The sequence below is a fragment of the Agelaius phoeniceus genome, chromosome 3 (genome assembly GCF_051311805.1).
Source record: "Agelaius phoeniceus isolate bAgePho1 chromosome 3, bAgePho1.hap1, whole genome shotgun sequence".
Lineage (NCBI taxonomy): Eukaryota > Metazoa > Chordata > Aves > Passeriformes > Icteridae > Agelaius > Agelaius phoeniceus.
In genome coordinates, this window is record NC_135267.1 from 10463958 (window position 1) to 10488903 (window position 24946).

General features: G+C 37.7%; 1 protein-coding gene across 7 annotated transcripts in view; it reads left to right on the forward strand.

Moving 5' to 3' along the window:
• The window catches only part of USP45 (ubiquitin specific peptidase 45), a 50446-nt gene that overhangs the window by 23030 nt on the left and 2470 nt on the right, over positions 1–24946 (forward strand). For 3 of the 7 annotated variants that reach the window (XM_054628975.2, XM_054628977.2, XM_054628974.2), the window contains exons 7-17: positions 1023–1118; positions 3248–3378; positions 11975–12062; positions 15383–15464; positions 16446–16537; positions 18521–18577; positions 19945–20088; positions 21357–22023; positions 23704–23801; positions 24174–24260; positions 24693–24846. In XM_054628975.2, coding sequence (XP_054484950.2) covers positions 1023–1118; positions 3248–3378; positions 11975–12062; positions 15383–15464; positions 16446–16537; positions 18521–18577; positions 19945–20088; positions 21357–22023; positions 23704–23801; positions 24174–24260; positions 24693–24846 — 1696 coding nt within the window. Of the gene's footprint in view, positions 1–1022; positions 1119–3247; positions 3379–11974; positions 12063–15382; positions 15465–16445; positions 16538–18520; positions 18578–19944; positions 20089–21356; positions 22024–23703; positions 23802–24173; positions 24261–24692; positions 24847–24946 lie in introns of those variants that run through there. The other 4 variants (XM_077176552.1, XM_077176553.1, XM_054628983.2 and 1 more) reach the window with 4 other exon arrangements.

A 24946-nucleotide genomic window follows, 5' to 3' on the forward strand; every position in this document is an offset into this window, starting at 1 on the left:
TGAAAATGCCAAGTGTTTTACACACTGCATATGTGTGTGGGTTGTACTGTAGCATATGGTTTTATTTGAAGTTCAGTATTATTAGTCATGACTAATGCAGGGTATCTACCATCCTGGTGATGTGAATAGTGGCACTGTGTGCATAATGTAAATGTCTGCACTATTCATTGGGATGATTTTAAACCCCTGCTAGGATGCAGTTATAAAATTATTTTTATCGATTATGGTTTTTTTCTGACTACAATAAGAGGAATGAGCTATACTAATACACATCTATTGATGTTTAGTGTACAGCCAATCCAACATCCTCAAAAAAAGCAGCAGCCTTAGTGGGTTTTATATTGCACCATCCTGTTGCTTGTCAGCTGAGCAGAGACATCTCTATGTCTGCAGACAGGAGTGAACAAGTGAAAGAAAACTGCTAAAAGGTGTTCTGTACTGGCACACCTTACCTTGTGTTTATGATGTTGATTGCAAAACTCATCAAACAGATAGTAAAACTGCAAATTGTTATCTGCCCATACTTAGGGCATTGTAGAAGCCTAAGTGATCTGCTGTCAGCATTGACCAAAAATAAAGAAACAAAGATGAGATATGTTGAGTTGATTTCTTTCCTAAATTCAGAAGGATAATACTTTTCATTGTGCCAAAGCCTTTGTGCTTCATGGGACATGGTGAAAGGGACTGTAGTGTTTAAAAGAGGGAAATGGTTTCTGATAATAATCTCCTCATCCAAAAAAAAGAAAAACCAAAAAACTTGTTGTTCAACATAAATTAAAAAGTTATTACTAATGAACTGTTTTGAAATTACAGAAAAAGAAATCAGTAAAATTTTAGAAACAGTCAAGTTAGTGGGGTTTTTTTTAGTCCTCTTTCTAGTGGTTGGATCTAAACCTCGGTTACATGTTATGAAGTGTATCTGGTTTGGTCTACCCCTGAATCTAGAATATGTAACTAAAGCAACTGTGTAATTGAACAATCAGCATATTTCTCATAGTTTTTTGTTTTTTTCTTTCTTTAAGAACTTGGCACAGACTCACGTACTAAATGAACTGATGTATGAGATAAAGGAGAAAGGAACAAAGTTAAAAATCTGTCATACTTCAGATTCTCAACTGGTAAGTGTGCACTGAGAAATACAAATTTGGGAAAATGTGGGAAGAAGCTGGAGGACAGGAAATCACATCTCCATTAAAGGCACTCTGTTACTCTCCCATTTCTTTCACATTTTAATTGTTCAGTGGGTTTATGTTACCTGTGAACTGATTTATTTTACAGAAATCATTACTCAGCCCTAGAGAAGGAGGAGGAATTACTTCCTTTCACATTTTTTGATATTGAAGTATCAAATAATGCCTTTCCTTAAGAAAGAGCAGCTGGCTTATATTACTTGCCATTTAATTTCTTCTGTATGAATATATGATACAGGAAATTGTTTGTTTGGTTCTAGAAAGTGTCTTTGAAATATTTTATTCCAGTCCTTCCCTGCCCTTGATTGATAAGGTCTGTAAAGTTTATTACATGCTTCACAGGCCAGGGGATTAAAATGAGAGAAGAGAAATTTCAGTGAGGAACAAATTTGTCCTCAAGCTCGTTGCAGGCATATGGGAAAGTGTCTCCTGTGGCTATTATCCAAAGAATATTTTGCTGTTCCAGTCATGTCTTAGAGACTTGGGGTTTCATTATATGTTGTTGGCAATAAAGATAATACCCCTTTCCCTCTGCTAGCTGAAGCAAACAGTTTACAGAGTATTTTTTCTTAGTTTTTTCCTTTTTTTCCTGCTGTTTGCTGTGAGCTTTCTGGTGGCAGAGAGGGTAGAGGAGTGGTATTCTGTTTCAAATACCTCTGAAATGATGATGATTTCATTGTGTTGCTGTAGGTGATGTTCATAGCTCCTCCAGGCAAGAACAGTGTGAAATTCACTGCATTGCTGTCTTTATTTCCTCCAGTGGCAGTTCAGAGCAGTAACATGTTTCACAAAGTTATCCTGAGCCACAACAGAGGTCTGGAGATTGTTTTTGCCCAAAGGCTGAGCAAGCCAGTGGGGTGTTGGCTTATGCTTGATGTGTAATTTGCACAGCCATAAGGTTGAAAGATTTATTTTTTAATTTCAATGCTTACAATGTAAATAAAGTCTTTGGAGCAAAGACTGTGTTTTCTGGTCTTTGTATGCCAGTGCAGAACTTGGCATTGAATAAGAGGGCTGCAGTAGTCTAATTAATAGTAATGCAGAAACCTGCAGCTTCTTGCTTGGTAAGGGGCCTTTTCCCACCTTTTGATAGTGCATATAAAGCAAATGCTTTGCTTTATATGGTTGTGTGTATCCATATTGCTTAGCTTTTGTGTGGATCTGCTTTCTGGACAAGGTGCCCTCTCCAAGTCTTCATCTGGCACTTGTAATCTGTTTTTCTGAGAGTCAGGCCAGCTAATAGGGAGCACTGGGGGAACATGGAACCTTGGAGCATGTTAGGGAGAGCTAGTGGTCTGTGGCCATTGTAACAGGTGGTGTGTAAGCAGTGCAGGATTTTAAAATTCTGCTTTAAAATTGGCTTGATTGGCTGCTGGCTCGATCCTTCCAGACCCAGAACCTGCTGGCTGGGCTGAATGTCATACACAAGAGGGGCTGTGCAGGATGCACCCTGTGCCTGGCTCCCAGTGCCACAGGACACATGTGGGATCTGCCATCAGCTCTTGCTGTGAAGCACTGCTGGTACCTTCACAGCACCTGGTTTGTGGAGGAGCAGGTTGTGTTTCTGTGACTGCCAGATGTGTGGAAATTGCAGTGTGTGGCTCACAGATCAGAGAAGCTGGATGCCCCATTCCTTGGGTTGAGTAGCAGAGAGCCACTGAACACAATCTTACACTGGCCTATGGAGGTGGTCACCTGGGTTGTCTCTCCAGATGAATTTTAGTGCATTTGGGGGTAGGAGTAAAGCAAGTAATACAAAGGTTGCTTGTTTTTGTGAGAGCCAGACTCGCTCATTGACATGCCTGTTTCCAAAGCTATTGGTTACCACCAAGAATTGTTTGGTTTTGCAACTATTACTCCTTAAATAACTATTACTCCTGCTCTTAAATTATTTCAATCAAATGGGTGATATAAACATTAAAAAAAAAACCAAAAAACCCTGAAACACTCTTAAGACTGAAAGTTACATTGCTCTTTATCATGTATCAAATAACTTGAAAGAAGTCTTGTGTCATTAGTTTTGAAATCTGATGTGTAATTTACCTTTGTTTTTGAAGGATCCTTTGGTGGTAAACCTGTCCAGCCCGGGACCTTTGACTTCAGCAATGTTCCTGTTCCTTCACAGCATGAGGGAGGCTGGAAAAGGTCCTCTGTCTCCCAAAGTGCTGTTCAGCCAACTTTGTCAAAAGTATGTATTGTGTCCTCAAGCTCATCTTTCACTTATTTTTTTAAATTTTAGTTTCCAGTGATGTGTTTCTAAGTGTGCAATGTCTGTTGTCCTTTCTAAAGAAACTGTTAGATTTTAACCAGAAAGCAGCTCCTTCATGTTTTAAAGTTGAAGGACTCCTTGTTGCACACCAGGGTTGCCCCTGCTCTCTGTGTAATGTGTGGCCCAGTTCATAACCATGGGCATTCAGTGGGCTCCAGACTGAGTGTGAGGGGGCAGAAGAGGGCATGGTAAAACTGAAGAAAACAGGACTACCTTCCAGGTTTAGTTGTTTGTTAGCATAAAGCTGTGTTACCACTACAAAGTGTACCTAGGTATTTTGTAAAAAAGAATAAGATTTTAAATGAGGAACTTCTGCTATGATGTCTAACCTTGGCATTAACTCAAAATTAAAAAGGGTCTAACAAGTAAGGACCTGAAGCAGTACTGAAATGGCATATGGCTCCAGATTGCAAAGAGCTTACAAGCCCTGAAGAAACTCCTGTTTCTTGGTGTGGAAAATGTTTACAGTGGTGCTTTGTAGGTACTTTCAATTATGATGCAAACAATCTTGCTTTTAAAAACACCTGTAGGAGACCTACTTAATGATGATCTAAGTATTTAAATGTTGACTTACTAGTAACAGAATCTATAGAAGCAGAGTAGCTGAAGGATGGTATATATATGAATCTCATATTTAAAAGAGTAATATTGCATTATAATTTATTTGCTACATTATTGCTGCATGGAACTTTAGGCATTTCTCAGCACTAGAGTTAGGAAAAAAGTTGCAGCCTCCTACCATGGAGTTCCAGGACAACCTTACTGAGCAGGAATGGATTTAAAATATGGTAAAAAGAAACAAAAGCTTTTAGAATAGAGCAGGGACAATTTAATTCTGTAAAGAAACAAGTCATTGCTTTTTCTTTATCCTCAAAATTCAGCTTCAGATATTTAATATTATATTTTTTCTATTGTACTTGTCTTCCTTTTGATTCTTTAAGCTGTAAAAGGAAATGTGTGTAAAGTTACTTACAGCATTTTTGAGTCAAACAGCAATGTTATTTGTTTAGCATTATCTACCTGGAAGAAAAATATATAGGGAAGAAAACTATATTGTTTTCTCACTCCTCCTTGTGTTTCAAGGCTCTCTCAAAAAATGTGAGTGTAAGAATTAAATTTGGCTGAGAAATGGGAGGAAAATTATTTAATAACACTAGTGGTTATTTCCCAGTTAGTATTAAGGATTGAAGGGAAAAAATGATGTAAAACATGTTTTGAAGCCCACCTTAGCAAATTGATTGTGAAATAATCACAATGCAGTGCAGTTCAGATGGGATGGTATTTTTAGAAGTGTCAGGCATTTTGTGTCTGCTCTGTGTGTCTGTAGTCATTGAGCAATGTCAATATTAAATCTCAGCTATCTGGTTGTTCTGTTGTTGTCTTTTTGTTCATTAAGATGTGCAAACACTTTAACTAGCAGCTAAAATTGAAGCATTTTAATGTGGTCAGCAGACTTTTGCTGTTTAGAGAAATAACTGCTAGCTCCTACCATTGCTTGCCTTCATCCCTACTTCTTACTTTCATTATCTTTGCAGAACACCATTTAGATACAAATCCTTTACTAGCTCTACTGTCAACAGCAAAAGTGTCAGCCACATCCTGTTAGTGAGGAGTTGGATGTTCAAGGGCAGTAAGGGGCTGGACAGGTATTACAGAAAGTTTTGGTCTTTGGATTGTTTTACAGAAGGTTTTGGTTCTTTGGATTGTTTTCTCATTGTTGGTGACACAAGCTAAAAAGGGAGGGTTTCAGAAAATTCAGCGGTGTGCAGTGCTAAAAGTAGGAGAATGGGAAATCTTTATCTTTGCAAACTGAATACATTTACTATTTATTAGCTTTAACAGTATGAATGCAGTGTTCTGTCATGCCATTATTACAAAGCCTTTTTCTTCTTTTGTTTTAAAGTTGGCTTTCTATTTTTCATCAAAGTTGAAATGGAAGAGAGAGCAGGGCAAGACTGCAGGAGTTTCAGCTGGGAGAAAGCCTGTGTTACTGCAGCATTCTCTGTAAAGCTGCTTCTTGACTGCTGCCAAGAGGTTGTGTTAATGAAGTAATCCTAGAGGCAGGCACTGCCCATGGTCTTCATATTGCATTAAAACAAACTCTTTTTATTCAAGAAGTAAAGTTCAAACATCTCTTTTCCTAAAGAGATGAGAGGATGGGTGTGTAAAAGGAAGAACTGCACTGACACAGCTACCAGGGAGAAGGACATGGGGAAGGGCATTACTATTCTGATAGTAATGATTTGGGTTTTTATATATTAACATAAAGGTTTGCTGACTCCAGTTGCAACCTCTTTTTCTTTTTCTTTTTTTTTTTTTTTAGTTCATTCTTTCCCCATCACAGATCTTGCTGTGTCAGTGCAAGTATACAGTATGTCACCATACCTTTCTTCAGTAAAGAATTTAGGAAGGAGATTGTACAGATAGTATAGGATAGAAAAGGGGGCAGACACTGCCTTGTTCAGCTGCAGCTCTGGCTTGTCCCTGAGTGGGATCCCAAAACCTGCAAGTGGATGCATGTTCACTGCTCAAAAGCAGTAAGAGAATTGGAACACAGTCATTTTCAACTGCAAACTGCTCCTTTAAGAGTCTGAGGAGATAACGGTGTGAAGTTCATAATCTTGTGTATGAAAGGACATTTGTGGTGCTCTTTTTTTTTAATTAAATAATAAAAGAAAAGAAATGATACCAAGTGTTATTTTTATCAAGTGGTGGAGTAGCCAGGTTGAAGAAGGGGAGAAGAAGAAAGAAGTGGATGAGTCTTTCTATAGCAACTGTTTAGTGTCTGGTACTAATTCATCCACTGTTAATTTTGTTAGTGTTGCAGCTGTCAGATGTTTTGCAAGGACAGATTGTGAGCATAGCTACAGGGCCCTTCTGTTGGTTTTCCACTGTGCTGAATATCAGGGCTGCAGACTTCTGACTTATCTGGAGACATAGTGACTAACACAGCACTGATGTATTAAGAGGACATAAATTTTATTTCCTTTATTTTTTATGATTGAGTAATTTTATTGGTGGAAGAAGTCTTAGGTTTGTGTAGCAAGTAAATGCTGAAGCATGTAAGTGATAAGTCCAGAAAGGAGTTACAGAATTTATCTGCTTCAAACCTCCATTAAATAATTATTAATAGTAGTATTTTATTGCTACATTACCATGCAGGAAAAAATACTTCCCTAGCAAAGATTTTATTGGTGTTCACAAAATCTACGTAAGTGTTCATTCTCCAAAGACCATTATTCATCCTTCCTTCTCATGTGCAGAAAGTAGAGCTGAAGGCAGAGGTGGGACTGGCAGAATGGAGGTCATGTGTGGTTAGGGCTCTTGATATTAACAAAACAATAGTTTCAGAGGGGAAACCTAAACAATTCCACATTTACCACTTCTGAGAGGAAATGCTAAGGAAAGCAAAGGTAATGTTATACAAAATATAAGAGATAAAGAAAACAGGATTTTTCTCATTAAGGATTCTTTTTGAGCCTTTTCTTTTTAAATAATCCTACTGTATCTAAAAAGATACTGAAAAATAATCTTCTTAGAAAAGATATTTTTGCTTGTTTATTTTTCCCCATTTGACTTTTACCATGTAAGTATAATAGCAGCAGAACACACAGTTTGTTTCCTTGACCAGTAGTTATGGATTATTTTGTGTCCTTGTCGTGCCTTGCTGGGGGTGCTGTGTCATGTTGAGGAGCTCTGACAGAGGAGATTACAGCTTCTCTGGGCAGTGGCAGTTGAGAGATTGCATGTCTTTTTGTAAACTTTGTCAGAGTTTTCATAATTTATGAGTGATAAGTAGACAAATTGCATGTGAAAGTGTGTTGGCAGCAATCATCTGTACATGTTCCTGAGCTTTATGTTCACTTCTATTTAGAAGGAGGACCTGTGCAGCATTTTGGAGAACACAGGTATTTTCAGTGTATGGTATTGGTGAGCTGTATAAGCAGAGTTTATAGACAAAACGAAGAAGAAAACCAGTAATTTTCTTAGGTATATTGGCAGTGTATTCTCCATTTGGGTTAACCAGAATTTAGGGAGGGGGTAACAAAAATAGGAAGCCTTTATGTCAACAGGGACTTGAATGTTGGGAGTTCAGGCAGGAGAGAACATGAAAAGAAGACATGACAGCAAGAGAAGACAACAAATCATAAATTAGCTGTGCTTCTTTAATTGCCCTCATAAGAGTTCAAGGAGCTGTCTATGAAACTGAAAGGCAACAGATTTAGAGCCAGGGGAAAAAAAATGAGTTTTTTAGCATTTTATAGGGCTAACCTATGGAACTTGCTGTCAGAGCAGAGTGCTGTTGGAAATCTTAGCAGGACTTAAAGGAAGAAAGAATAGATCTGGTGCAAGTAGAGGTATCTCATTTTCCCTTTTGGGGGAAGGTGAGACAAAAAAGATGAAATGAATCAGCCAGTATATCCAAAGGAGAGCAAAGTGCTGTCTATCCATGCCCTTGAGATAGTACAGTTGTGCCTGGTGTTATCTGTTGCTTACACGTGGAGGCAAGCCCATGTTTGCTTGCCTCCTGCCAAGCACCTCCTACCAAGCAGAACTCTGTAGTGTAAGTATTGCATTACAGGATTCCCGTGCCTGTTGCCTTACAGGAAAAAATCAAATAGTACCTTCTGTTTTCTGTTTCCAGGTGCTTATTGTTGTTTCTAAAATTTTCCAAGGTACTAGGCTATCTTCTGCACAAAGATATTAATTCTTGAAAAGATAATTTTGGATAAGATTTTTATTAAAGACAGTAAAAGTATGTCAGCTCAGTGCAGTATGATTGAATGACTTTAATTGTATGCCAGTTCTGCTTTTAAAGCATAGCTTATTTTCCCTCAAATGAATATAATACAGGAATTATAACTATTAGCTTTTTTCTTTAAAATACTATGTTACTATGCAGTTTTTGCTATTACAGCATCCCAGGAAGTAGATCATCATGAAAAGTATTTCTTTAGCTGACACTCAAGCAATTCTGACTGGTCTCCAGATGAGCAACGAGAGGCTCATAGAGGAGATGTCACAGTTGTCCTTCACCACTTCTGGCCATGAGCAGGAGTTCAACCTGTTCTGTCATTATCCTGCTGACACTGTACAACAGGTTGTATTGCACTGGCACTGGCTTCCATATGTCAGCACATCTGTGAGCGGTCAACTCAACCAACCATCTCCAAGTCCCCCACTTTTGCCAAGGATATTGCTTGAAGCACTTTTTCAAGGAGACGAGAGCACACATCTTTTAGTTGTCAGATTTCTATGTATCAGCATGGTTTAATTCCTTTTTCTTCTCTCATACTGGTTTATAAGTGTAGGAAGTTTTCAGTAAATGTGTTGTGAGGTGTAAAATTCCCTCCTTTCTTTTTATTGTTATTTTTTGGTTTCCTCCTGTGGTTCCCCACCCAAAACAAATGCAGTAATTTCAAATATTTTTACACAAAAAAAGAGATATTTAGAATTATATGCAACATTACATAGCATGCTTTGTACATGAATGACAGATTAAATATATTTTAAGCACTGTTAAAAATGACATAATTTGTCAGTCCAAGTAAATGACTCAGCCTTACAGGCAATCTTTACAAGTCACTTTCCCTGCCAATTCACCTTTAGAGTGGTAGCTATTACATTCCCATCATCCATTAAAATCAGGCATATAAATTTAGTACAGGCCCTGAGAAGCCTAAATAATCTTGTACTTGTAAATGCACTGTGTTCTAATGAAATTAAAAAAAAACCCAAACCAAATCAAAATTAAAAACTTCCATGGCTGAGTTAATTTCCTCATCTCTAATTTAAGCTAATAAAACTGTGTGGAACATGCAGGCAAATTATTTTACTTGGAAATACAAATTAGTAAATTAATTTGCTCCTGAAATGATTTTTGTATACTCATCAGTGGGAGGTTACACTGCAGTAACAAAAAGTATGTGTGGGGCTTTTTCCTGATTTGCATTGAAGATTTAGTTCTGTGAGGTGTCTCTGCAGTGAAAAAAAAAATCTCCTGTAACAGTGATGGAATTTTTGCTTGCTCCTTTGTCAAGTAATAATTAATGTTTCTTCCATTTTATTATAGTGTCTCTTGAAAGAGGTCCTGCTTTTGTTGCCAAAAAATAACAAAATCCCTATTAGTACCAGGATCCAGAAAATGTATATGTGGAGGGTTTTCTTGCTATAGTGGAGCTATTAATGTGCGTGTACTGGAGGAGATGGGCTGAATATACTCATTGATTCTCACTGCCTCAGGAAAACAAGGAATTTCTCATAAATTAATGATAATACTGTGGCTAACTAACCAGATTTCTCAGAATTGAACCGATTTTGGCATCTGGGTTTTTTTAGATTCCTGGACATTCAATGAGGGAAAACTGTTTTGGCAAATTGAAAAGTGAAACTGTGCATGCATGCAAATGTGCACACAGCTACATATGTTATTTATTTTTTTAATGTATATTGAGTGTTTTATTGGAACCAAAATAAAGGTTCAGTGCTTTTCAGAAAGTATTTGCAACTTATAATCAAACTTATTAGAAATCAAACATGTGATTTTAATAGAATGGTATTTTAGGGATATTAAGCAAATTATTTAATTTTAAAGATTATTTCAATTTTTAAAATTTGAAATTAATTTTTGATGTTGACTTGCTCATGAAAAAATTCAATTTCAAAAGAATACTTTAAAAAGTCACCCAATCTACTGAATCCAGATTTTATAGTGAGCCTCACAGTACAGTAGCCTCATGAAATCATTTTTAACTAGGGACATTGTCAACTTTGTATCAAAAACTAGATACAAAGTGCAAATGTGAAAGTATCCTATTTGTAAATGTGAACATGTTGTTTTGCATATGCAGGTCCAGATTTGTTCCATTTAATTTTAGGCATTGACCTGAGCTATCTGAGCTGTGACCTTCAGTCCTTCTCCAGTTACACCCCACAGTGCCTGCAGGGAGCAGTTCAAAGCTGAGACCCCTGTGCCACTCTCCTGCCTGTGCCCATGTCTGCTGTGCCCTAATTTGGCATCTCAACACCTTGCCCAGCTTTACATTTTACTGTGTGGGCACATCACACAGCTGGGGTGTTTTCTGTGATTTCTCCTGTCCATGAGCACAAGCTTCTAAGGCAGATCTGAGCAGCTTTAGTGTGTGGGTGGGATGGAAGCCTCACTAACCCTCAAAACCCTGAGCAGCTGAAGAGCTCTGCTGGGCAAGTGAGATCATTGTGCCAGGGGAAATAGGTATTTGCAGCTCTGTGTACTGGCTAGCCATAGCATGCAATCCCCAGCTCAGACTGAAAACTGGTTCCATGTGTGTTTAATAAAATTGAGGAGCTGAGTGAGTGGTTGGGTTTTCTGGCTGCTCTGCCAGTTTGATAAAATTCCTGTTTGAGCTGTGCTAATCCCCTTGTCCCCTGTACTAGGTTTGGGAAGGGGTGCACGTGGTTACACCTGCCTGTGCTCACCTCAATCTGCAGCAAGAGTCACAGCTGCCATTTGGTGGCATTACTGGAAATTCAGGAACCATTGCAATCCTAAGTAATTTGCTCTAGAGGACCCTGCTTGGGCAGGGAGGTTGGGTTGGGTGACCTCTAATGGTCTCTTCCAACCCCTTGTGATTCTGTGGAATCTCATTTTAGATTAAATAGTTCAAGACTGTAATTAAAGATCTAAAGGGTAACCTGCCTAGAAAGACAGGCGTAGTTTGGCCAGTCAGTTACACTTACTGTGAACAGAGTTGTGTTAATAGTGAGTACTATTCATTCATTTGGGGTTGCAAGATCCTGAAGATTCAAACTGTTAATTAGGAGCCTTCTGGCTGTGGTAAGGAGAAGGACCTATGTACTCATAAGTTTATTTTTTCTAATTTCTATGTAATCTACACCTGAAAAATGTGATATTTAGAGTACATTCAGATGCTGTGAATAGTAAAAAAAAGAATTCAACAGTTCTTGAATAGTAGTGATTGATGCTGCTGAGTGGCTGTCTCAGAACTGATGCTATATTGCTCCTGTGCAGTTGCCTAGAAGATCACCAGAGTAAATGGGAGCGTAGTCAGAAACTGATGTTTTTCCTCTTCTGGCTTCTGAGGGTGATGTGGATGCTGCTGGTGGTCTAGAAGGACTGTTCATGCACATTTGAGATTTCTCTTTGATTGAGAAAAGGGTGAGATAACAAAGGAGGTTAAGCACTTGGAAAATCTTTTTTCTCTCTCTTCCATGACATTGGGAGTGTCTGGTGCTACAGAAGTACTGGTGTAGTCTGTCAGGAAAGGGCTGCTAGCATGGATGAGACTCTACTGGCAAATCTGTATTTTAGTCAAGCCATACTCCATAGAATCAAACTGCAACCCAGGTCAAAGTGCAGCCTTGTTGGAGAAAATGCCTACTGGAGGTTCCTAAAGCCCCATGAGGTTCTGCAGAGATTGTACCTATTTGAACCCCAGCAAAGTGTCTGATGTTGACATTGTCTTGTTAAGAGTCTCCCAAGATAATCTTAAATTCTTCACTGTTTCTTTCATAGGGCTCCTCGATTTAAGGGGTTCCAGCAGCAGGACAGCCAGGAGCTTCTGCACTATCTGTTGGATGCAATCAGGATCGAGGAGACAAAAGTAATGTCTTTGTGTGCCTTTTAAAAGTGAACTACTGGTCATTGCTTCAATATTCTTCATGTTCCCAATGTTTTAAAGATGTACTTCATGAAGCAGGAGTGTCTGTTTTCATTATCTTGAGAAAATCTTTTTTTTTTTAAGATACTTAATTATGTTTATGTTGATTTGTTAAAATAGTTGATTGGAATCAAAGTTTCAGTTAGTAGGAGGAATATGATAAGTGGAACTTGATAACTTTAGGAATCCAAGTTGTTTGCCTTTAAAAAAGGTAAAGGAGGAAAAAAGGGACATCTGAGACATCAAGAAAGTAAAGGGAGGACTTCTGCATTAGCTGACAAAGTGAATTTTTAAAGCTTTGGATCAAAATTTAGCAGTTCTTAGCTATGGGCCTGCCCTTAGTTTTAATCAAAAATTTTCACTGAAAATTGTGAGGGGAAGTGGGAAAATCTTGCAAAGTTTCTTGTGTCTCTTGAAAGTGTGAAGAATTCCTTGCTTTATCAATAAGGTGCTGCTTTTCCTTGCTTAAAATCTACATCCAATTATGTGAAATGTAGAAGCAGTTTGTTATGTTGAAGATGTCCTGTGTGGGTTTTTTTTTTTTGGTTTCTTTTCCTTAATTATTGGTGATTCCTGCATTGTTCATGCAAGAAAGGGAATGTTTGGCTGCTATTTTGACCATATCAGATTTAATCTGTCTGACTTAGTCTTGGACCCTTCTTTTCAGATGATGCTTTGTGGTAAATAGCTTTTCCTAGGTCTCCTCTAAAGGAAGGCCTTAAATCTTGTACTGACCAGAGTACTTCCTCTTCCCTTTCATTTAGTAACCCAGTGACTGTTGTGATCCTGAGCTGAATTATCTCACAGATAAGATGTAAAGCTGTGTCTGAGCCTGGTTCCTGGCACTACAGTAGAGCTGAACAAATCCCCATCCTGCCAGAATACAAATATTTATTGGTCTTGTCAGCATTCTTGACTATAAACAGAACTGAACTGCAAGAAGAAACAGTCAAAGCTTGACACTCACGCTTAGAAAATCATGTCTTGAACACAGCACACAGCAGAAGCAGCTGACTTCAGTTGGAAAACAGTTGTTATATTTTTGCATCAGAGAGAAACTTTATTCTTTTATTTTTTTATTTCATGTAATAAAAGGTGAAAACTATGTTTTCTTGACAAAGGAGGAATCACAGAAAGCAGGATTATTACAACTAAGCTGCTTCTCCAGGAGGTGCTTGTGCTTTCCCCTCAAGTCAGTCTCCTGTCAGCTTCACCAGTGGATGTGCCAGCATTGCAATAACCTGCATTAGCATTTGCCTTTTGAATAATTTATTATTAGAGAGCAGTGACAGCTACAGTACCTACCTCAAAAGAGTGATGAAAGATGGTAAGAGTTTACAGTGATTTTGGGGTAGTATTTCTGCCACTCCATCAACAGGCAGAGAGACATGGGTGCCACCCTGCCCTGCAATTACATCCCACTGCTGCCCTAATGGTGCATGACTGCAAACACATCTTTATCACCTCGGGGTGCTCTGCCACCGACAGTACTAGTAAAAGCTCTCTCCCCCTCCCTCTCTCTGTTTTTTTTTTTTAATTATCCCATGTTTCAGGTCTGTAGATGGCAGACAACCAGCTGGGCACAGGCAGCAGCCCAGCCATCCCTGCTTCCCTCTCCCTGTCAGGATTAGTTGTTTTTAAACCCTTAGCTTTGCTGAGAAATACATATAATACATAACATAACACTAGTTATAGGAGCTAACCACACATCCTGTTGTACTTTTGCCTCTTCTGTGTGGTTTTGTGTTTGTGTCTGACACCAGCGCCGAACTTTTTCATATTCCTGAGGAAAAAAGTTAGGAAGTGTACACAAGTGGATTTTCAGCTAAAAGCTTGGCCATATAACAATAAAGATGACATAGTGTCTGCCATCCCCAGCAATGTGGGCTGGAGATGGTTTCACACCGGGGCCTGAAGTGGCTGAACCCTGCTGCTAATTGATTAATGTCTGCTGCCATTGTCCACAGCACCCTGCCCATTCAAAGACTATGTCTTTCTTTGACCTAAATAAATGGTTCAACGAGCTAATCCCAACAAAAGGGTTGCTTATGGCCCTAAACCCATTTATGGTGCTCAACTTCATGAATTACCTATTGATTAATCCTTTTAGTATATTGTTGGCTTTAAGATGAACAAAGCTGAGCTCGGGGCAGCGGGAGTTAATTCACAAGCCAGGTCATATACTCATAAGGCCGGAGTATGACTTGGTCTGATGGGTGCCTGAACTGGAAACCAAACCTCTGACACTGTCTGTCATCCTCACACTACAGTGATATGTGGCTTGGAAGTGTGCTTTGCTGCCTGGAAACTAGAGCCATCTATTAATCTTTTCCTGTTTGGACAGAGGATTTGAGTTGATTGCAGGTTTGGTATTTGTCTCTTAGAATGGTACTTTGCTCTAAGTGTGACTTCAGTATTTAATTATAAATGTCATTTGCACACCAACAAGGGAGTCTCGTACATGTTACTAGAGTCTGTGGATCAGAGAGACAGGACATTTGCCAGGAAAAGGGAAGGCATAGTAGCTAGAGTCAGGGGACCTGATTCATCCTCCTGCTTCCCTCTCTGCAGCAGGTCAGAGGTTGGGCTTTTCTACCAGCCCATGCAGTTCTGCTGCCAGGAGTACAATGCCTCTTCACTTCCAGGCAGTTGAGAAATAACAGGGAGAAGCACCCCCTGTCTGGAGGGGCAGCTACAACTCATTAATGAATTTGCTTCTTTCTGATCCTTCTTTCAAAACTGTAGTTTTTAGGAGTTTTTTTTTTTTAGTAAATGTTAATAACATTTACATGAATTGGGAAGAAGTTTTCTTTCTTTTCTAATGTTTCCTAACATACCTCTGGAATTGGCAGTGTTAGAAAATAAACAGAAGTGATAAAAATACTGCCCAAACACAGTCCCTGAAGTTTGGCTAGTGAAAGGCTCTTAGCTGCCTTCCAAGTATTTTGTATCCTAGTCAATCAGTGTGAGTCCATTTGCAGTGGGAGAAATGCATAGCATTAGTTCACTGAAAATCTCATAGTTCCTTGGTAACCTGTGAAGTGCCCTATGATGGTTCCCTTTTAAGGGAAGGAAATTTGTGAGTGATTATCTACAAAAGTTAAGCTCATGTAGTTTTGACATTGTTAGTGAATAACAACAATAGTTTTACAATATTAAATTACATTTGTTTTATGGAAATAAGAAAAGATAAAGTCTAATCATTTATGAGTAGTTTTTAAAATGTTTACACTTAAAATACTTTGTTTTATTTTTACTTCTAGCGTATACAAACTGGTATCTTAAAGGCATTCAATAACCCAACTACTAAGACAGCAGATGAAGAAACTAGAAGAAAAGTCAAAGGTATGCAACTCTTTATTGAAAACTTCTAAAACTGCACTAGTCTTTAAATGCCATTTTCTTCTGAAGTGCCTGTTGGGAGCAGGAGATGGGAAGTGCTGTCATGGCCAGACTTTATTCTGTGTTACTCTAGTGCCGCCTAGTGCGTACCTAAAGTGCAGAGAGCTTAGTGTGTGCTGACTTGCATCTGTGTATCCAGGAGAAAGGCACCCCAGTGTTAATCCATCTCTTAATAAGAAGTAGAATTTAATTTTGTTTTCCAAAATAGCCTGCTCTATATTTGTTACATAGTCATAATTACTTTATACTCAGAGAGGCCACTTTCCATAAATAAAATTGATTCCTGTCAGTTGACTGGTACTGTGAGCACTCTAAATACAATTACAAAGTCAAGATAGGCAGCTGTTTCTAAAGAAGGCTTTTTTTTTCAAAATAAGAGGTTTTTGTGGGTTTTTTTCATGTGTTTGTTTATTCAGTAGTTCTAATTTGGGGGATTTCGTCTTAATTATAGTCCTAATGGTTAAGATATTTTGTAAGTCATCCTTCCCAAATCTGCAAAAGTTAATTCATAAAGATGTATTAGAAAAGGATTTTGTTATGTTTTAGAGCTTTATAGTTGCAAAAACCATTTTGAAAGTGTAAGAATCTCTCTGCTTACCCTAGTGTCTATATCAAGACAATGCAATATTATTTATTCAAAAGAAAACTGAGATTTAAAAAGCTTCTTTTTAAGAGATACAATATTACTACTCTGTTACAGAAGATGGGGAAGGGAAGGATAAAAGGGAACCTTCTCACTAAAATATTTTTAAATGTTGAGATAACGCAGTATATGATGTATTAGTTACTGTATTGTGTTCAAAACATTTTGAATATGCTTAAAATTGTGCTTTCATAATATATATTGGGAAGAATTTTGTTGTACTTATAGTGTGGCATTGGATGTGTTATTTTTCACATTTAAAAAAAGCAATGTTTTTTCAGCATATGGAAGAGAGGGTGTGAAGATGAACTTCATAGATAGGATCTTTGTTGGTGAATTGACTAGCACTGTCATGTGTGAGGAATGTGAAAATGTAGGTATTCTGGAATTTGGTTTGATGTGGAATAGATCACATACTGGTTTGATTACATTGTCTTGAAAGTATAAAATTGTGTTGCCAATTTTATACTTGTTTGTTTGTTTGTAAAAACAAGACTTAATTGAAACTTTCTCATTTGAAATTATTTATTCCTTCTTTAAAGCATTATCCTCCCAGACCTAAGAAGAGGGATCCTTTGAATTCAAAAAGGATTCTAGTACTGAGCTTGATTTTACATCTGAATTAAGGCTGGAGGTTCCAAATTCTATAATCATATTTGTTACACACCAGTGTTATTTGATATTTTTGAAACACCTATTTTAAAACATAAATCCTCCTGCCTGCTCTTCTGGGATACACCTGAAAATTGGAAATTACTTACTTTGAATTAGAATGAGTGGGAAAATGCTAAAATGACTTCTTTTTCTTTGAAGTATTTTTTATAATTAACATAATAACCCTAATGAACAGTATATTCCTTTCATAATTAATATTACTGACATTTCATCATAAATGCTTTCCATGATCCTTATAATTTTCTTTTAAGTTTGACAGAGAAAAATCTTAATTGCATGACTTTTTAAATTGAATGTTACATTTGTGTTTGGTTTAAAACATTCTATTTCATATTATAGAGATTAAGTAAATTAATCAATCTGAAAAATTAAGCACAGTCCTGCAGTGCCAGGTAAACTTCCCTGTGTGTGATGTGCAGATTACTCTTCAATGTGCTACTAGTACCAATGAAGAACTTTGACCATATAAAAAATAGAGGTTGTATGTATTTTGCATGTCTCATGTATTTTTGCTGGCTTCTTATATTCTGCCTGCACAGGACTTGAGAATATGCTAGCTGTAGCCCTTTGAGGAAGAGTTTAGCATTCATTTTCCTTTGCCTGCACTGGCAAGATATTTCTGATATGTGTTTGTTCATGCAAAGCGACACTTTAGAGGAGCCCCTGTTTGAACATCGCTCACCAGGCAGGCAGGCAGGCACCAGACTGCCTGCTTTTGATCCCATTTATTGCTTTATGGGAACCTAAACATTCCTGAGTCCCTGGCACAACAGGTAAATTAAGCTTGCAGTCCATCCCAAGTGTCACAGGTGGAAGTTGGGGTCACAAATACAAGAGAAGGGACATGGTGACAGTAATTGATGGCATGGCTGTGACTTAAATGTACAACATGATTTTTACTTCCTTTTTTAAGGTTTTGTTTTTCACAGTCTTTTCAGAGGTAAGATAAGTCAGTTTTGGAAGGAATTCGAGAACAGCCAGGGAGAGAGCCTAAGGAACTTAGTGATAAAGGCAGATGGAAAGTGCTGGAAGAGATTGTGTTTAGGTATGCTTTGCAAGATGTTTCCAGCTTATATATGGCAAAATGAAACCTCAGTACAAAAAAGAGGTTGGTTTTTTTTCAAGTCCCTTTCCCCCTGTAATTGGATTTATTTTACCAATTAGTATATGGTGTCAAAAATCTAACAAAGCTTTTGACTGTGACCAATAAGACTGACTTAATCTTAACTGAGAACATGAGGTTAGAACCTGTCAGCAACTGTCATTAACCAGTCCTTGCTGCATAACAGCTCAAACACCTGTGCAGAAGTGTCCAGAATCAGGAAACTCCAAAAGGTAGATTTCTGCAAAAGGGTACCACAGAGGCCCACTTGAAACTCCATCTGGAGCTCAGAGAAAGTGAGCACCACACTGCTTCAAGTCAGTTCATGCCCAGACTGATGGCCTTGCCCTTTACCCCTCTACATGCTGAAGTTTTGTGTGGTGTTAGAAAGAAAATTAGATCTAACTTAATAATTTTTTTAAAAGTTAGTGGGAAGTTCTTCATTGTAGTTTCATACATCTTGTAAGTAATTAGCTTGTTGTATAGTTTTTGATAATAAATTGATTAAATAAAGGGAACTATGTACTAAACCCATATACTGTTCTTTGTGTTTAAGTGCATTTTCTCTTTTTCTTCAAGATTTCAACAGTAAAAGAACCTTTCATTGATCTTTCACTTCCTATAATAGAGGAGAGGGTAAGAAACAGAATATGTAATAAGTAACTATTGCTTCCAGTGGATTGTTTTTAATAACCTTATGAAGATACTTATCTGTATACATATAGTTTTGATTGAACCCTAAAACTGTAACCTTGTTCATAATACATGTAGTGTTATCCATCTATTCATTATATGATTTTCTTTTTATATATATATCTGTATCTATATGCACACAATGTCATAAGTACATATATCTTTAAATTAGTCCAAACTTGCATCAAATGCCTATAGTAACCAACAGAATATATAGATCTCAGATTAGGAGATTAGCTTAATTTAATAGTATGTACTTATATAACTAGAATTATTATAAGCCTTTTTTTTTTTTTTTTTTTGGAGTTCCAGAGAGTCAGATTCTAACTTATGGGTTTGTATCTAGAGAACCTGAGTCCCTTGGGCTGATGTTTACCTACAGGATGAGACACTTTAAAAATGGATATTTGAATTTATTTATTCTGGAGTTCTCAGCATTTTATGGATTACCTCCATTAGCTGCAGAGGAACTGTGTTCCTTTGAAGGCAGAAGCTATTTTTTCAGGATTTGGGCTTTTCATTTGAGAGTAGTGGGTGTGGGTTGAGAGTGGTTCTTCCTCCATCCTGCACATATTCATCTACATTTAAGGGAGAGTAATTAATGTAATATTTACTTCTGTGTAAAATGTATTTTTCTCCAAACACCTGTTTTTTCATAACCAATTCTTCATCTTTGTTGGTGCACTGAGCACAGATGTCTGTGGGAGTTAAGGCTTTAAGAGCATTTTGAATATCTGGGCCCTTGTGCTTCCTGGCTCCCATGTGTAACAAGGGAAGTTGGTGGGTTCTGTTTGAGGGTGATTGCTGTGGCTGTTCAGCAGGGCCTGCACTTGCTTGAGGATGGGCATTGCTTTATAGCCAGCACTTTCCTTCACAGGTGACCCTGTGCTGCTGCCAGTAACGTGATGGAGGGGGTGTGGCAGCTCTGTTGTCACAGGCTGCACCAGGGACTGACTTAGGGGGGATCTGTGTCCCTTTTGATTAAGTCACATCTTGTACAGCTATGGATGTGCTTACACAATAGTAGAATAGATTATTTTGTGTTGTATTACATACAGAAGTTTTATATCATTCCGATTCCTTGTGGCTTTCAGTTGAACCATCAGAGACACTGACAGTGAGTTCATGATTAAAAAAAAATTAGAAAGTAGCCTTATATCACAATTCAGGGGGCCACTTAATTGGTTTTATGTAGGTCACTGTTTTCTAAAATAAAGGAAAAAATCCACCTGCATTCATCTTTTCTGTAGGTTGCAAAGGAATACAAAATTGACGTGTTGCCTTTCCTAATTTCCTGTCTAATTTCTTAGGTTGCAAAACCTGTGCCCTTGGGAAGAACAGGTAAAAGTAAAAGTGTACAGGAGGCAGATCTTGGTCAGTATAATTGTTCTTCTATCAGTACTCTGAATAATCAACCCAAAATTGTCAAGAAACACACTTTAACAAAAGATAAGGTAAGAACTTAACTACTCACACTAACCAGTCATCCTGAGTTAACTCAATTTCTAGGGTGACTGAGAACTTCTGAGGAATTTTCATACATGTCAGTGGGGTTTTTAGTATACATACAGCTGACATAGACTTGTTTTAAAATATTTAGGTCATCATTAGAAGCATGAGAAATGACAGTCATTGGTAACCATTTAGCTTTCAGTCACAGGGTTTCATTTATTAGGAAAAAAAAATCTGCCAGCTAGTTTCAATTCATGTTGCTTTTGGGACTGTTGCAAGGGTCTGTGCTCTGTTGGGTACCATAAAAACCCGCCTGAATCAAGTCCTAACACATTAAACACATGTGAAGAAAAAATATAATGTATAAAATACAACATATTAAATACAATGTAAGAATGATAGGAGAAGAGAGTGAGACAGAAGTAGAAAAAGGACATGAGGTAGAAACAAAGGAAAGGATGGAAAGAAGTAGTGCAGAAACTGATGGTTATAGAAGAAAAGGCCTAAAACTCAAACCATTGAGATTAATGGAAGGATTCCCATTGGTACCACTGGAATTTTGATCCAGTTCAAATAAAGAAAAAATATATGGGGAAGGAAAGTTGCTAGTTTCTTTTGGAAAGTAGCAAGACAAAAGAAGGCAAGAAAAGTGTCATGAACATTTGCAAATCACCTAAAATTATAGCAGCTTTGTGGGTTTGGTTTTCTAAATCTATAGGAGTAGTTTTCTGTGGAAGCAATCTTTTACTACTTCTTGCAATCTTGATTGAAAAAAAAGTCAACTTCAGGTGATATTGAAATCAGCAAACATCCTCCTAGGGATGTCTTAGTTAATTCTATGACAAATGCATGTAAGGCAAGTTGAATTTTTTCTGGAGCTGCTCATCAACTAAGGCCTCTCATGGGAGGTCAGAGGAGTAACTTAAACTTGAGGACCTTTTAGAAGCTTAAATTAGATTAAGTGAATACCACTTCAAATGTGCTATCTGCAGCTGTCACAAAGTGAAATTAATTCATTGTGGGAAATATTGATCTCACAGTAAGTATAAGCTGACTTAGCTGACTGGGATGTAGGTTTCTAATCCTAAGTTAGTTTAAAAACATCTCAAGGAAATCAGCTATCTTAAACATGAGAGATGGAGAATATAGAACAATATAACCCCCCAATAATTTGCTTTGCATTTGCCATGTTGCAAAAGATTTGTTTGCTTACAAATCTGCTTCCTGTTTCTCCCTTCTATTACTGAATTAATAATGCCATAATTTACAGAATCAATTGAACCATGAGAGACGGCTTGCCAGAAAAGCTTCCTCAAAGGAAGAAGAAAGAAGTCCTGTTATCATGCAGGAAAAAGGCAAAAAGCTGGAGCAGGAAGGCAGCTCTGGTGTCCTGTACTCCCAAGAGCCCTGTGCGGAGGCGGCTGTCAACGGGAGCCAGACGGAGGGCAGCGAGAAGGAAGCCAGCCGCTCCGAGAGCAGCTTTGATGCCGACAGTGAAGCCTCAGAAAGCGAAAGTGCTTCCAAGCAAACAGCTCTGAGCCCACCCAGCAGCGTGTCTGCTGGGCACATCAACCCCTTAAACCCTAAAACGCCGCGCAAGCCAAGTGACGGCAGCGAAGAGATGATCTCCAGCTCCATATCCAAGCTTAGCTTCTGCGATCCTGTACATGAAGATAAAAAATCAAGTTGTGGAGATCCAGCATTGGGTTTATCAAATAATTCCATGTTCTCAGTAGGCAAATCCTCACTATCCCAAAACCCTCAAAATGCTTTCCAGACACTTTCCCAAAGCTACATAACTAGCTCAAAGGAGTGTTCTGTTCAGTCCTGCCTTTACCAGTTCACCTCTGTAGAGCTCTTAATGGGGAACAACAAGCTTTTATGTGAGAGCTGCACAGAAAGGAAACAGAAGTATCAGAAGAAAACCAACTCCACAGGTAAAGTGCTTATACCTCTGGACAATTTCCAGCATTGCCTCCCAAAGCCTGTGTGCTGGCTGCTCTTCCATTGCTCCAGCACGGGCCTCCCTGCTGTAGTTAAATAGAAAATGTCTCTCCAAACAAAACTTGTAACAACTTAAAACTTCATCAGGCAATGGCAACAGGACTAATTTTTATATTAGAATATAGTAGTAGATGTAACATAGAATAATTAATTTTGCATCTTTATTCTGTCCAAGATAAAGAATTTAAAGATGACTGTAAACCAAGTATGTGCATTGCTCGATACTAATCTTTGCTGCTGTTTCTGTTCCTTACAATCCTCAAAGCTTTGAAATATATGCTGTAATATTTGGCCCCAGTAGCTTACATACTCAGGAAAGTAATGTAATTATGTACGAAAAAGAGGCAAAAAAAGAGAGTTGTAATGAAGACAGAAAAAAAATTCCCAAAATTTGTAAGAATGGAGATGAGAAGAAGCACCTTCTTGTGACAATGTTTTCCTCTATGCTTGTATAGCCCAAGCAGACCATTAGAATTCACTGAATAAGAAAAGCTACTTAAATCTAATGAAAAATTAACATTTTAGAAGGACTGGAGGATTTGGGCTTTTTTTATATATAGAATTTCAGAAGAATAAAAAAATTAAGCTCTTCTAATAATTTGTAAATAAAGGGAGTTCATATAATAACTAAAAATTGCCTGTTTGCTGTGCATTTATAGATACCTGGAGAGATAAAATTTATGCATGAGTAAATTCAGAGAAATTATTTGTATTTTATAGCTGTACCTTTAATCGTCATTGGACTATAAGTGCCATATAAATAACACTTCGGTTCCATGGGCACCATGGAAAAGCAAAATCAATTCACAACTACTCATTATTTATTTTTTCCTTCTAAAACAAAAGATATAAGAGGTCACCCAATCAAACATTAAGTGCTCCATTATACCTCAAATGAACTATTTTCTTTCTAAGATATGTAAAAGCAGTAAATTAATTTTTTCAGCAAAACCAAATTCTAGTGGTATGTTCTCTTTTACTCCACTTTTCTGTGGAGCTTTCACTGTGCTACTTTTGGTAAGTGCCCTGTGTTCCGTGCCTTCTGCACCATTGGGAATTTGGAGGCCACATATCCCAATCCTGAATGCTGAAGCCAGCAGGTTATGAAGCTTCCTGAAGTAGACAGCCCTCCTCAGACCTTTCTCTTAAATAAGTATAAAGTATGTAGTCATGCAGAAAGAACTGAAGAACAGAAAATTCAGCTCTTAGTGATTAGGACATTAACACAGATAAAGAGACTTGTGCCTTCCACTTTTTATGCAGGGATCATCCATTTATTTTAGGTTTTAACAGGAAAGTTGGCTGCTATAGTAACAGAAGATGGAATTATCTCAGTGTGCAAGCTGACCTAGATAGTGGACAGGCTTCCAGCTTCTGATCTGATTTGCACAAGACTGGCTAAAATAATGCTCAGATTTCACAGATTATGTTTATAAATAACTAGAAAAATGAGAAAATATTTTTGTTACTCCACAAAATTTCCCTTGTTTTCTATTTAACAAGTACAAAACCATCACAGTGTAGGTCTGTTCTGTCAGATGTTTAGAAAGTACTTTAAAAATTCCATATGACTGCCTTCACTTTACATATTATTTTGATATTCATAAATACAGAAAAGAAGATGGAAGGTGTCTACACAAATGCTCGGAAACAGCTGCTGATTTCTTCAGTTCCTGCTATTCTTATTCTCCATCTGAAAAGATTCCACCAGGTAAGAGGCCAGACCCCTCTTTTATATTCCTCTGCCCCACTGGTGGTTCTTCAAGTGTCATTGTGGATCCCAATACTGCCTTTTCAGATGGAGACCTGGTAGAAGCACTGTTTGAAACATGCTGATGTTTGTTGTGATTATTCTAACACCTTCAGAGTACATTTAGCCATCCTGATGTATCCAGGGAAACCCCTTGTGTGTCCATCATACTGTAGCACTGTTTTGGAAACATAACAAAGAAGGTTTAAATCAGTTAAAGTCTTACTCTTGGATTTGGTTAATTTTAATAATATAATGATACACCTTAGCTTTAAAAAGCTACCTCATAAAAATATTTATTTTACAGTTTTTCTTTTTTTTTTTCTTTTGAAGGCTGGTTTGAGTCTACGGAAAGTAAACAGGCATGTGGATTTCCCATTGATTTTAGACTTAGCACCATTCTGTGCTGCATCTTGCAAGGTACAATTTCAAGTCTTTGTTTTTGTTGTACTTCAGCAGTTGGTGTCCTGACCACAAGTTAAATTGGATTGATGATGATAATGATGATTTTTAATTAAATTGTAGAGTGAATTTTTCAGATAGTGTCTTGAGATCAGAATTGTAACTGTGTGCAATCCCATTCATGTCAAGAATATCATAGATGTTAGCTAATGTTAGTTAAGCTGTGGTGCCCTGGTGGTGTTGGTATATATAACAGCATTAAGGACAAGTATTACTGTCTCTATGGTAACTAAATTAGTAAGACTACTGAAATTAAGAGGTAATTTGCTGTTGGAAATGATGTGGATGGCTGTTTGCCTCTTTTGGAATCATACTGCTGCTAGCTACTTAACATGCCTGTAAAATTGATTGTGAAATAATTGCCCTTTGTTTTCTGTTTCTGGAATGCAGAACGTTATGGATGGTGCAAGGGTGCTGTACAGTCTTTATGGAATAGTGGAGCACAGTGGCTCAATGAGGGGGGGTCATTATGCGGCGTACGTGAAAGTCAGGACATCCTCCAAGAAACTGCTGGAGCATATTTCTACCACTAAATCTGTTCTGGGTATGTACAAATAGAGCTTCCTTTCCTTCACTGTAAACTAAAAGTAACTGTCTACAGGGATTTATAGCAAATAATTTTTTAGCTGAGAATAATTGTGGTT